The 13,747-nt window shown below is 36.9% G+C and overlaps 1 protein-coding gene across 2 annotated transcripts in view; it reads left to right on the top strand.

Moving 5' to 3' along the window:
* LOC101745779 (dorsal-ventral patterning protein Sog) overlaps nucleotides 1–12,338 on the top strand; it is a 112,418-nt gene extending 100,080 nt beyond the window's left edge. For both annotated transcript variants that reach the window (XM_012695533.4, XM_012695534.4), the window contains exons 10-16: nucleotides 772–932; nucleotides 2,123–2,335; nucleotides 3,736–3,921; nucleotides 4,463–4,583; nucleotides 5,724–5,965; nucleotides 6,554–6,733; nucleotides 10,258–12,338. In XM_012695533.4, coding sequence (XP_012550987.1) covers nucleotides 772–932; nucleotides 2,123–2,335; nucleotides 3,736–3,921; nucleotides 4,463–4,583; nucleotides 5,724–5,965; nucleotides 6,554–6,733; nucleotides 10,258–10,386 — 1,232 coding nt within the window. In that variant the 3' untranslated portion in view covers nucleotides 10,387–12,338. The remainder of the gene's footprint in view (nucleotides 1–771; nucleotides 933–2,122; nucleotides 2,336–3,735; nucleotides 3,922–4,462; nucleotides 4,584–5,723; nucleotides 5,966–6,553; nucleotides 6,734–10,257) is intronic.
* The last annotated feature ends 1,409 nt before the right edge of the window (nucleotides 12,339–13,747 follow it).

Below are 13,747 nucleotides of genomic sequence, written 5' to 3'. Positions count from 1 at the left end.
GAGACTGTCATTTATTCAGCATGTCAACTGTTTAGCGTACATTGCGTGCTATATATTAAAGTGCAATATTCATTTGGGAATACCTATTGTTTGTAATTCCATTCTGCCTATTTCGGCCGTGATGATGCAGTAATTATATATTCCGGTTTTATGGTTAGGAGAGCTGTTGAATTTAGTCATTTACGCCGTGAGGTATCTGTGTGCACAGTACGTTAAGTTAAAGGTGCGTTAAAAATGCGTAAAAGTTAGTTAATATTTGTATGGAATGGGGGCGTTTGCGTGCGTTTGCCGCTAGGGGCGCTGTTCCAACTCCATTCAAAATTGGCTTAACTTTTACGCTATCGAGAACGTTAAGAAACTCGCACTAAGCACACTGGTGACCAAAACGATATTGATAGTGAATTCGTTCGCAAATAATAAACAAACTAGATGATGACCGAGCTTTGTTCGTTTTTTTTTTGATAACGCCACCTTGTTGGGTCTTTAAAGCGGTTAGTTGCCCTCAATTAAGAAAAATAGTATTATTATTCGCCAATAGATGACGGAAAGAGTTGATTATTGAAAGCACGAATAAAAAAACATTTTCTGAAAATAAATCGTAGCTAGATCGATTTATCGCCCCCGAAATCCCCTGTAAATTTTATGAAAATCGTTGGGGCCGTTTCCGAGATTCAGATTATATATAAGTATATACAAGAATTGCTCGTTTAAAGGTATAAGATAAGATGCAAATGCCTTAATAAGTAATAGTGTTATTGAACCAATCAACAGGTCCTCCGATTCTACGAGGGCGTCTTACGTCTCGTCTAATGCCAGATGCGGCTGGTTCAGGTCCGGCTTTGTTACGACGCACGACTCAGGCTCGTGTTCCCAATAACATGGCCGGACTTGCATGGTTGTCCGTCGATTCGCTATGCGGACTGTATTACGAGGTAACCATAGAGAACAGCGTAATGTAATGTAATTAAAACCACTTTTACGAATGACCTTTCGAATACGTCTTTTACTGGTGGTAGGACCTGGCTGAGTCCGCACGGGTAGGTACCACCACCCTGCCTATTTCTGCCGTGAAGCAGTTTTCGGTTTCGGTTTGAAGGGTGGGAAAGCCGTTGTAACTATAATGAGACCTTAGAACTCATATCTCAGGTGGGTGGCGGCATTTACGTTGTAGATAGACTAGTTGTAGAGTCTATGGGCTCCAGTAACCACTTAATGGTGGGTTATGAGCTCGTCCACCCATCTAAGTAATTAACAAAAGTTTCCACGAGTTATACCAGTGCCTACCGACTGTCTTAATGTAGTGGGTTTCATCCTCTTATAGTACTCACTGTTTTCAATATTAATAATATGCGTTATAAATTAATAAATGAGGTCGTCAGTGTAGAAGTGGCCTAACCCACAATTTATCATAATCATGCTTATGTATATTGCTATGTATATTGTAATTTATTTAAAATATATAAAATTTTGATGCAAAGCAGGCCTATCCATAGTTTCACCTATAGATAACAGATGACTTTGTAAACATTATTTTTGCGTGTATTGTTTTTTTGCCTACTCAAATTCAAATTCATGAAAACTTAAGCCTCATTGCTCCATAATAACTATGGTAAGCTTAGGCCACATTTTTTATTTTTTATTTCTTAGATGGGTGGACGAGCTCACAGCCCACATGGTGTTAAGTCGTTACTGGAGCCCATAGACATCTAAAATGTAAATGAGCCACCCACCTTGAGATATGAGTTTTAAGGTCTCAGTATAGTTACAACGGCTTTCCCACCCTTCAAACCGAAACGCATTACTGCTTCACGGCAGAAATAGGCGGGGTGGTGGTACCTACCCGTGCGGACTCACAAGAGGTCCTACCACCAGTGATTACGCAAATTATAATTTTGTGGGTTTGATTTTTATTACCCGATGTTATTCCTTCACCGTGGAAGTCAATCGTGAACATAATTTGTTAAGTACGTATTTCATTAGAAAAATTGGTACCCGCCTGCGGGATTCGAACACCGGTGCGTCGCTACATACGAATGCACCGGACGTCTTATCCTTTAGGCCACGACGACTTCAAACCACTTTTGCGCTGACGGCCTCAGATAACTTTGTGGTTTCCTATCAGGCAGCGGTCACGGGTAGTTCTCGTTCACGGTCGACGTGGTGGCTGGAGACGCACGCGGGAGGCGAGGACAACGCCCGCGAGCTCGGCGGCGACGAAGGCTGGGTGTTAGAGCCCAGCGCTGCAGAACTAGTGGCTATCCATATCGGAGCCGCGTTCCTAGAGTTGCGAGCACAGGATAATGTCACGGCGCTACTGCGCACGCGCGCTCCCCAGGTAAACTATATTACAGGTTATTATATTATAATACATTGTGTATTCATTGTATGTATATTTACGGATATATGTATGTATGTATGTGTATATGTATTTCACTGGATTGGTACACCACGCGTAGTTCGTTTCCAAATGATTCTTGTCCACCTGATGGTTGTCTGGAAGAGATCGCTCTTAGCAATAAGACTGCCAATTGTACTTTTTTTGTATTTAATGTATCGCACTGTTTATTTGTTTTTTGGTGTACAATAAAGAATACTCTCTCTCTCTCTTTCTCTCTCTTTCTAAACTATTGTTAAGATTTGTTTATTTATTTACACGACCAGTTGTACCCGTCCGCTTCGCTGGGCATTTAAAATTAACATTATTATTTCTCAGCCCCACAAAGATTCTCGTCATTAACGCCCCCGCAACTAGTGTAGGGAGTCCGATACTCAATAATTATTAGCCTCTCCATTAAGTACATGTATTTTGTACATGGATACCAAGTTTCAAGTCAATTGGATGCATGGTTCAGTAGTTATAACTAGTAAGTAGATTTATATATTAGTATAGATTAGTTATTTCATAGAGCTATATATAATTATCTATACAGGGTGAATCAGAACCGTTAATGGATAGGGAGGCTGATGGTAGATCTCGATAATACGTATGATAAAAAGTATTCCTTTTTTTACTTTATGAAAATTAAATAAAATATATTCATAATAAGCTGGAAATACAGGACTTCGGGAGAACGCTGCGTACAGCGCTTTGAAAGTATCACGAAATACAGAACTTAATAAAATAGTCAATTCTAACCCAGTTTCGTGAAAAGGGCTTGCATTAAAAAACGGGATTCTGCTTTTCTCTCTACACGCCATTTATATATAGATGAAATGTATATATGTATATATTAGGTTTAAGCTAACATTTAATCAAATGACTGTACATTGTCTGATATTAACAAAATTTGTATTTTTTGACTGCTAATCACGGAAAAAGGCAAGGTGAGCTTTTGTTTCTTTAAACAATATGTAACATAAATATTCCGTCTTTTCGCATTACAATTTCCAAAAATATTCGAAATCGAGTTAATATGCGGAATCATTTGGTATCACCAGTATCTTTCTCATAAATACTGTCAAAAGAGCGTAATTTAGTTTTAGTTTAATTTTAAGGTTAACCTATATTTTGACTACTATTAACAAAATTAATACATACTCTTATCTTACTTTAAAAACAGATAATGTAACTGGTAAAAAATAAAAAATTAATGTTGGAAAAATTATTACTCGTAATATTTACGAGTAACCTTTAAAACACTATCCTTAGTAAAATTAGTAAGTTTTGAGATTTTACAGTTTTAATGCGAGAACACGATTTGTATCAAATTCTTGATGCTTCTAATCTGGTTACAGATAAGCGTGCCAACATCGTGCCTACCCGCAGTACCGGGTCCTATAGACAACGAGTTGAGTCCCAAGTATCCACCTAGTCCTTCTGCAGATCAGCTTTCTGACTACGGGCTATATCGATTGAGTGTTGGATATTGTAAGCAAGGAGAAAAATATTACAAGCTCGGGGAAATTTGGACTGACACTGAGGTACGTGGGTCTGAGTTATTGAATGTTGCAGAAGAGTACTCCATCCAAAGTTCCTCCTCTTATAAAGTAGGTTAACTTTGTGATTTGAAGTCGAAGTATTCATTGTAGAAAAACGGAAGTTACAAAATTTAAACAATCTTTGTAAAATATTAATGTGACCTGTTCGTACTTTGCTTTCTTTGTCTTTTTTTTATTGCTTAGATGGGTGGACGAGCACACAGCCCACCTGGTGTTAAGTGGTTACTGGAGCCCATAGACATCCACGACGTAAATGCGCCACCCACCTTGAGATATAAGTTCTAAGGTCTCAAGTATAGTTACAACGGCTGCCCCACCCTTCAAACCGAAACGCATTACTGCTTCACGGCAGAAATAGGCAGGATGGTGGTACCCACCCGCGCGGACTCACAAGAGGGCCTACCACCAGTAAAACTATCTATCAACTGCCCGACGTTTCAAGCGTTTAGGATCTTTTGTGTCACGTCAATAACAATGTTTAATGTAATGTTGCAGATTTCGTAATTTCCACTTTACTTTTCAGACATGTTCGAAATGCGTGTGCGTGATGGGCACGCCGAAATGTGAGCCGGTCCAGTGCCCGCACGTTAACTGCTTAGTACCAACCATTCTACCGCCGGGACATTGCTGCCCAATTTGTACAAGTAAGCGTGTTTATTTTTTAAATTTTTTCAACTAGTAACATCCAAATTTTTTTTTGTTGCTTAGATTGCTGGACGAGTTCACGGTCCAGCTGGTGTTAAGTGGGGTTATCGGAGCCCATAGACATCTACAGCGTAAATAGCGCTACCCACCTGGAGACATGAGTTCTAAGGTCTCAGTTTTGTTATTATTCCTTCACCGTGGAGGTCTATCGTGAACATTTGTTACTTAACAAATGTTCACGATAGACCTCCATGATGAATGACGAAATACGTACTTACGTATTTCGTCATTCATCATCGTAAATTAAGTACAAGCAAACAAACAATATAATAAAATATCGAATGTATGTTCTAAAATCCTTACTGCTATAAATAAATGATTAATTGTCTTTAAACCAATAAATAAAATTTACCAATTAGCTATGAGCAATCTGTATAATTAAATCTACGTTATAGTTAAGTACAGTATAGCTACATCTGTTTGAGAGATACCGTGATACAAACATAAGATGTAGAAGATTTAAGATAAATTACATTAAAGTTAATACATAGATAGATAACTTATAATACTTCTCTTTTCCTGTTGATAGCGAAAAACGTGATGTGGTTTTAATATTGTAGTGAATTGTTTTAAATTAATATCAATTTTTCTTTGGAAATTGAAATTTTTATATTTGTAAACTGTATGGTATATAGTATACTAGTTCAGGACCTAGTATTTTTTTTCCTATGCTGATAGCCTTGAGAGGCTATTTCAGCTTCGCCCTAACATGTAGGTGAGTTCACGGAGCTCGTACCCGGAGTGTTGCTAGCACTGGCCTTAGCAAGAGCAGTGCTTCGCAGAATCTACCACCGGATCAGAAACGCGAGCCACTGAGAAGATCCGGCGAGAAATTCAGTGGGCAGAACCTAGTGTTAAGTGGTTATTGACTACCGCTGTGGTGATTTTACAGCGTGTACTTACAAGTTACAACGTGAGATATGAAGTCGAAGTTTCAACTGTACTACTGCTAAATTGCCGCCCCACCCTTAAAATCAGATATAGACAGGATATTTTGTACTTATCGGTACTATCGGAAAATTTAAGCATTGTTTTCTTTCATGATTTGAATTTTCAGCATTTTTTTTTATTTGTTTTAGATACTACTTCTGCTGCATGGTCAGAAAATGGTAGTTGCGTTTTAGCTGGACAGAGCTATGCTCCTGGCTCCTCCTGGCACCCGTATCTAGTTCCAGGAGGTTACGACACTTGCGCGATATGCACATGTAATTACATCACGAAGCAGATTCACTGTCCTCGGGTGCAATGTCCTCCTCTGAGATGCAGCGAGAAGGATGCCTTCAGACCTGACAAGAAAGCCTGTTGCAGGGTTTGTCCAGAGGTAAGGAAATACAGAATTACTGGCGGTAGGACCTTTTGTGAGTCCGCGCGGGTAGGTACCACCGCCCTGCCTATTTCCCCCGTGAAGCAGTAATGCGTTTCGGTTTGAAGGGCGGGGCAGCCGTTGCAACTATACTGAGACCTTAGAACTTATATTTCAAGGTGGGCGACGCATTTACGTTGTAGATGTCTATGGGTTCCAGTAACTACTTAACACCAGGAGGGCTGTGAGCTCGTCCACCCATCTAAGCAATAAAAAACAAAAACGTGTCGTAGTCATTGTTGAATGGCTTCATAAGAACCTTTGTTGGTTTTGTAATTACTTCGGGGCATTTCTACACAAATCACCATTGTACGTATATTTGGTATGAAGTGGTCATAGAAGATATAGGAATGTCTTGATCACCTTGTAAGTAGTTGAACTGGATCACTCCATTACATCCGTATTACAGGTTCGTTTCTTGTGTGGAATATGTACTTTACGCTGATAATTAATAACATAATATATATTTATTTAATTAAAGTAAAAATAGATCAACATCTACACCAATGTGTATAATATTTTCATCTGAGAATTATGTTTCCACAGAATAAAACTAAGAAATCAGATGAGGAGACACCGAAGGATCAGGGAACGCCCAAGACTGCGGAGGAGATATTAGCTGAAGGAGGCTGTCGATTCCCGGACGGGCCGCTACCCAACGGCAAGGAAGTTCATCCATCCATACATTCTCATGGAGAGCAGAGATGCGTCACGTGTCGGTGCAAGGTACCAGTGCTATCTTACTTAAATCATCCATATTGTTTGATTTTTTAATTTTTAATTTTTACTAATTCTATACAGTAAGCTGTCGTAAGACATTCAACCGTAGTTTTGAGAAAAATAATTTCGGCGGTGTATGCACAATGTCCAATGACATGTCCAAATTAATTAATCTACAGTCGATCTAGTAGATCTTGAGGCAATCTTCTTCTGGGTCTTCTTATAGTCATTTGGTTGTCCATTAAATGCTTAGCAAGGTTATTCGGATGGGCTTCCAATCTTACACAATAGACGCTCGATGGATTACTTCATCTTTGACTTTTCTTGTGGCAAGTTCATATTGTTTGATTACAAATTGATATATCTGTTGTGAAGGTACCTTGTCATATTTGTACTTTGTTGTGTTTACAAGATTTGTATTTTTTATAGCTTACACGGTGGCTCAGGGTGAATGGTAGCATTTACGTTATAGATGTCTATGGGCTCCAATAACCACTTAAGAATAGTGGACCGTAAAAATATATATAGATTTAAAATAATATATATAGCTCACACCTGCAAACTTAAACACAGCCAAAGAGATTTGTAGATTTTTTTAAATATATTTGTCGGAGGGCTTAATTATTAACACCATTGTCAGACATCGTAGGGACGAATAGGGTGATCGAGCTAATAGAAATATACACCAATCACGTTTGTTTTCTTAGAACTATGTATTTAGAAATCTTCTCTTATGACGTTAGCAAACGAAAACTAATGAAAGTTGTTAGGACGGAGCCACCGCTCTTCAAGAAGGCTGGTCGGAAAGTGTAATGGCGTCTACGCGCTTCCGTCGGTCGGTCTGCCGTGGCCATAGAGTTACTATTCTAACTGGAGTGCTTACTTCGTTTGACATAAAAACTAAAAATATACTTTATCTCTATGGCTTAAAGTTTATTTTTAAATAGCAAAAGATGTAAGGAAAAACGGTCTGAAAAGAGAATGATTATTAAGTGGTGGTGTCCCTCTCGCACATTTTACAAACAAAAAGCAGTGTTGCTAGCTTAGAGGATTTTCCATAAAATCTAGGAATTTGGACCCCCGTCTTAGTTATCAAAAATGGCTTTTAGTGGTTAGTGGATTTTTTAGTAGCTTGGGTGTTGTTGAAAATTATCGAAAAGGTTAAAATCAATCCACTTTACAGGATTTTAAACGTTTTATGACAATAATATATCTAAATACATATTATTTAAACGATGTGACTTAAACTTAACTAGAAAATGTTGCGAGAATTTAGAATTTCCATCAACGTCAAAAATTAAATTGGTTCAAAATAAACGTACAAAGTTATGGTGAAATTAGTTTCTGATGATGACAATTTATTAAAATAAATTATATAAGAAGTATTGATTATATGATATATATTGATTTTTAATAGAACATCATATATTAATAAAGCTTATTAACAAAAAAAATATTGTTCTATATTAATAAGAACTCTGTTTAATGGAAAATTTAATGGTAGGTACGTAGATTTCTGATGGTTTTCATGTTGAATTTGGTGGGAAGCCAGATTAATTGTTGGCATCACCGAAAAAGAGCTATGAATGGATTAAAAGAAAAATGGCGTCTATTTACGTTTGTAGTGCGAAGTTAAAATGGCACTGATACAGCTTGTGGCTTGTTTTTTTTCGAAAATCGTGAAAGTTTCCGTGTAATCATGGTGAACAATTTTAATGTAAATGGTTTTAAGCGAGAATCCTCTCCAGTTTGTGGAATATCCTTCCATATGTCAGATTCATTGATAAATTTTTACTAGTGTGAGCATATATTTTTAAAATGTGAGATATTTTTTCTCATTATAATATTTAATACCATTTGTCTTGTAAATTGTACTTAATCTATGTCATATACTAAATTTGAAAAAACAATCGTGAAAACTATAATTTTGCAATGTATTTTTCATATTATAAGAGCCATCACGTGGTATTTTTTGAACTTTTTTTATTGTATTGAATAGCGTCGCACGCAAGCATGTATATCATTTGCCTGACGTTAAGCGAACGAGTAGGATCTTCTAGTAAATATGACGTTGGAATTTCTGGAAAATGTCCTATATAAAGGTCAAACAAGAAGAATCAAGCACTCAAACGCAAGAAATAAAAAATACCCCGAGAAAAGCAAAATTACGACAAGATGTTAAGGTATTGAAACAAAAACTTAAAAGTCGCGAAATAGTGATTGTAAATATAAAGTCGATTTTAGATTTATTAAAGAAAAATGGCGATTTTTAATTGAATTGAAATTTAAATTGCGAAATTTTAATGATACTCATGGTCCACTTAGATATTGATTAAAATAAATTATGTATTTCGTTGAAAAAAAAGAATTTACTTAAAATAGAGGAAATGTTATATTATAAGACTACAGAAAATTAACTGAACTTAATAATAATAATATGTATAACCAATATTTTGTAAATAGAGATCAAGTACTATGTGTATCGTGTTATGTGTATTGACTTGTCATTTAAGAGTTATTTAATTGTCTACATATAACAAATAAATGAATTTCATTTCATTTCATTTTATTACCCATTGTGTTTTATCTCCTAAAATGTAACTAGTAGACTTAATATACACGTGTCATGAAAATAGCACAGAAGTAAAAATACAAGCAATTTTAAATCAATTGAAGATGTGAATGTAGGAAAAGAGCACCCGATACGCGCAGACCATGTGTGTTGCAGTGTCTCACTCAGTGTGTCAAATATTAATTTGCACGGCCCACTTAGCCAGTACATTAAAGTAGGAATTGCGTAATTAAGTTCAACATAATATATTATTTAAGTCGCGGTTGAGTATTCGGACGTTAAACATGAGTTTGAGGAAGTTTAAGTAATAGAACTGAGGTAATGATGTTTGTAATAAAACTCAGTGCTAGATTTTCGACAACGCAGCAATTTCCAAAAAAAACCGTCGAAAAAAAGTCACCATGACGACGAAGCAATGTTTAGAATTGAATTTACATAAATAAAAGGTTGCAAGCACGTGTTTTGTATTTACATAGGGTTACACAGAATTACTTAAGGTAAATTCAAAACTGATGCATGTGTATAATTTTGTCCTATAATTAAATTATATATGGTCACCACATTAGACAAGGACACCGCGACCAAAAAGTATTCTCTTTCGAGACCGATTTCTCGGCATTAGACAGCACTCCAGTTGTAGGTACTTATTAACTCCATGGCCGTGGCTCTGTCGTGGCACGAAGTTAGCCGAGCTCCGACGATACCGCAATCGTGCTGCCATCTCTCGGGAATCTTTTTTTTTTATTCCCCTTGTAGGCAGACGAGCATACGGCCCACCTGATGGTGACTGGTTACCGTCACCCATGGACTTCAGCAATGCCAGGGGGCAGAGCCAAGCCGCTGCCTACCGCTTAATACTCTCCACAAGCCTCTTTTAAAGAAGGACATATCATCGTTTAGCTACCAAACTAATGACCGTCTCCGACATATTATTGAATGCCATAATATATTTTTCAAGGACGGCGAAGTGACTTGCGTCCGTAAGCGTTGCGGGCGTGCGGCGTGCCAGCGGCGGCGACGAGTCGACGCGTGCTGTGCTTGCACGCGACACCGCCGCCAAAGGCACCACCCCCCACCACCGAGCTGAGCCTAATCCCACGCAAACCCAAACACACACACACACACACATATATAGACTGACATATCGTTATATACTTGAAGGGAAAATAGGATTCGGGACGGACACAAAACCATAAACTGATTAGCATCGATTCGAAAAACAAAACCTTTAGTTGCTTGTACCTATAAGTTCTAGTGTTGTTGGTATTTGTGAACGTCCCTATTAGATGTCGTGCGACGAAACCAAGCGACCAGTCGACGCGCGACCGCGAATCCTTTGTCCGTATAACATGTGTAAAAGGTTTATTGTGTAACTGAGATTTAATTTGTGCCGCCTATCGGTTTTCGAGAATGTTCCGGATACGCTGTACGTATCGACGAGGTCAGCCATTCGGTTTGGTCCTTTTTCGAGGTTTGAGGGAAGCGGACGGTCAGGAGGGTCGGCCGCGCTACTCGACGGAGGCAGCCAAGTTAAAAAACGACGTTGAAGCTGAATAATTACTTACCCACCGGTATTTTAATTGGTATTATTAAAAAACAAAATTACGTAGGCGCATTTTTGCATTGGATACTGATCAGACAATGTTTAGTCGCGTAGGACTCTTCCGCTCGGCCGGCGTGGATGCGTTAGCGCGGTCGATAACAGATGTGCCATATTTTCTTATATTGTAAATATAAATTATAATAATAATTACGTGCATATTTATTTACTATACGGAGCCCGGGTGCGAGTCGCGTGCGAATCATCACAAACATCTATATTATTTGTAGCCTTCCGCATTTGCTTTAGTTTTGTATATTCATTAGAAAAACGCAAGTGTAAGTTTATTAATCTATTATTATTATTATTAATTGCTATCTATTTATTTAGTTAATAGTAACAATCTGTGTCTAACTGGTAGATATTTTGATATATTTTATTGTTACTTAGTGGTAAATAAATCATATATGTACGAATAATTTTGCTTAATGAGAACGGATTGTCGCAATTTGCGATCTGCCGTCGTTTATCTAAATACATATTTACATAAATGAAACGGAAAGTGTACATATAATTAATTACTGAAATATGTTTTAACCTTGTATACCTACATTACGCTATAATTTTTTTACCGATATAATTAAGCTTAGTTTAATGGATTCCGCGACAAGTTCTTTTTAATTACTTTATAGGTTTTAATGGTTTAGAAATGTAATAATTAAGGAAGCTAGTCCTAAAGTTTCGTTGTGATGGAAACGTTTGCCATTTACCTAACGTATAATTAAATTCATACGATAAATGCTATATGGTAATGAATGACCTCATCCAATATGCACTGTACCAGAAAAACAATTAGCAATATAGACTTAAAAAGGTGAACCGACCCGGCATCTTGTATATGATGTCTACGCTAATAAAATGCTTTAGCCGTATCTATGAGACTGTCTATGTTGAAACTCCGATGCCAATTAGGTCACGACCTTTTGCTTTATTTATCCACGAATAAAATGATAATTTAGAATACATTACCAAAAAATATATTGACGTGTTTAATCCATGAGAGTTCCGTCGCTGTGGGTTCTAGTCCATCAAAATTGTGACGAGTTTGTATTATAGTGTTATTATTATTATTATTGGCTATTATACGTTATTTATGTAACGATTAACGGACATCTTTTTAGCGAGATTTTTTATTATTTTTTTTTGTATTATCTAACACGTGTAGTCAACAATGGCTTGCGAATAACACAACTAATAGCCGGAAAGAGTACTATGAAATCGCTTATTGCACTTTTATTATTATTCAAAGCGTAGATTCACTTTTGAATTGTATACAAAGAACATGAAATAAAAAAATATTATATAAAAAGATTGTTTTGAAATTCCTTCAACATATCAAGTTTTCATAAAATGTATGTTTATAATAGTTTTTGGTTTTAGGCACATTCAGTCAATAGTTTGTAATTTTATCGAATGGATAAATAAATTACCTGAGAACACGTTTTGTTGTATTACTTTAAAACGAATATTATTATGTTTAAAATATCGTATGCGTGCGAAACAGTGGCTTCGGTTACTGTAGAAAAATAATGAATTGTTTAAGACAGTAAGTAGGAAGTAACCTTTGTCACTTCCTCATGTCTTAGTGTAGACGAAGAATGTTAATAGTCCTTATGACTTCCAGAAACCGATTATAAAATTGTTGTCCTTTTACCAAATGAAAAAGGTTGCATTTGCAAAAGGTTTTATGTCCTCCATAATCGATAGTGCCATATTATTTTATAAGGAACACGGTATGATTTTAAAATTGACAGAATTCTAATAATAATAATAATAACTGGGAAGGCCCTGCCTATTTGTGCCGTGAAGCAGTAATGCGTTTCGGCTTGAAGGGTGGGGCAGCCGTTGTTACTATACTTGAGACCTTAGAACTTATATCTCAAGGTGAGTGGCGCATTTACGTTATAGATGTCTATTGTCTCCAATAACCACTTAACACCAGGTGGGCTGTGAGCTCGTCCAATTATCTAATCAATAAAAAAAAAGGCACCGTCATCTGGCCCCAACTTAGGATTCTCTGTGTTATGGGTACCAGAGACTGATAAACATACTTATATATATTTAAATACATACATAGATAATAAACACCAGTCAAAGCAAGTAAACCTGTTCACACACAGTGCTTGCACAATGTGGGATACGAACTCACGACCTGCGTGACAGTCAGATCCACTAATTACTGCACCACCGAATCAGTCGTAGTTCAGTAGTAGAAACCGATTCTAAGATTGTTGTCCTTCTAGCAAATCAAAAAGTTTGTACTTAGAAAAGGTTTCATGTCCTCTATTATCCGTGACATATTCTTTGAAAAAAAAAAAAAAACTGTATGGTTTTAAAAATTGACAGGATTTTGGTTTTTATTAATGCGAATTGTAAAATATAGGTACGTCAATTTATTTCATTCTAAGTAAAAAATAAACAACAATACATAAGAATCATCAAAGCTTTTATGTTATTATAAAATTATGGTGTATTTCACACAAATCAGTAATGCGCTTTTTTTTTCCTGATAAGCCAAGCTGATAAGCCTTGAGAGGCTATTTCAGCGGAACCTTAATTAGTAGGTGAGCTCACGGAGCTCAAACCTGACGACGTTGCTAACACGAACCCTAGCATGAGCCGTGCTTCGTAGAATCTACAACCGGATCGGAAAGGCGACCCACTGAGAAGATCCGGCGAGAAACTCAGTGGGCTGTGTCTGAGGGAGTAATGTACAAGAGTCTATTTATGGTCTTATACATAAACAAAAGTTTTTCGAAGCAATAAAACAATAGTACTCAAAGCATCAACCGATAGTAGTGTGTTAAACCGAACGCTTGATAAACTTGTTTATTCACGGTATAATACA

The sequence above is a fragment of the Bombyx mori genome, chromosome 8 (genome assembly GCF_030269925.1).
Source record: "Bombyx mori chromosome 8, ASM3026992v2".
Classification (NCBI taxonomy): Eukaryota; Metazoa; Arthropoda; class Insecta; order Lepidoptera; family Bombycidae; genus Bombyx; species Bombyx mori.
This window is presented reverse-complemented; position numbering and strand designations above follow the sequence as displayed.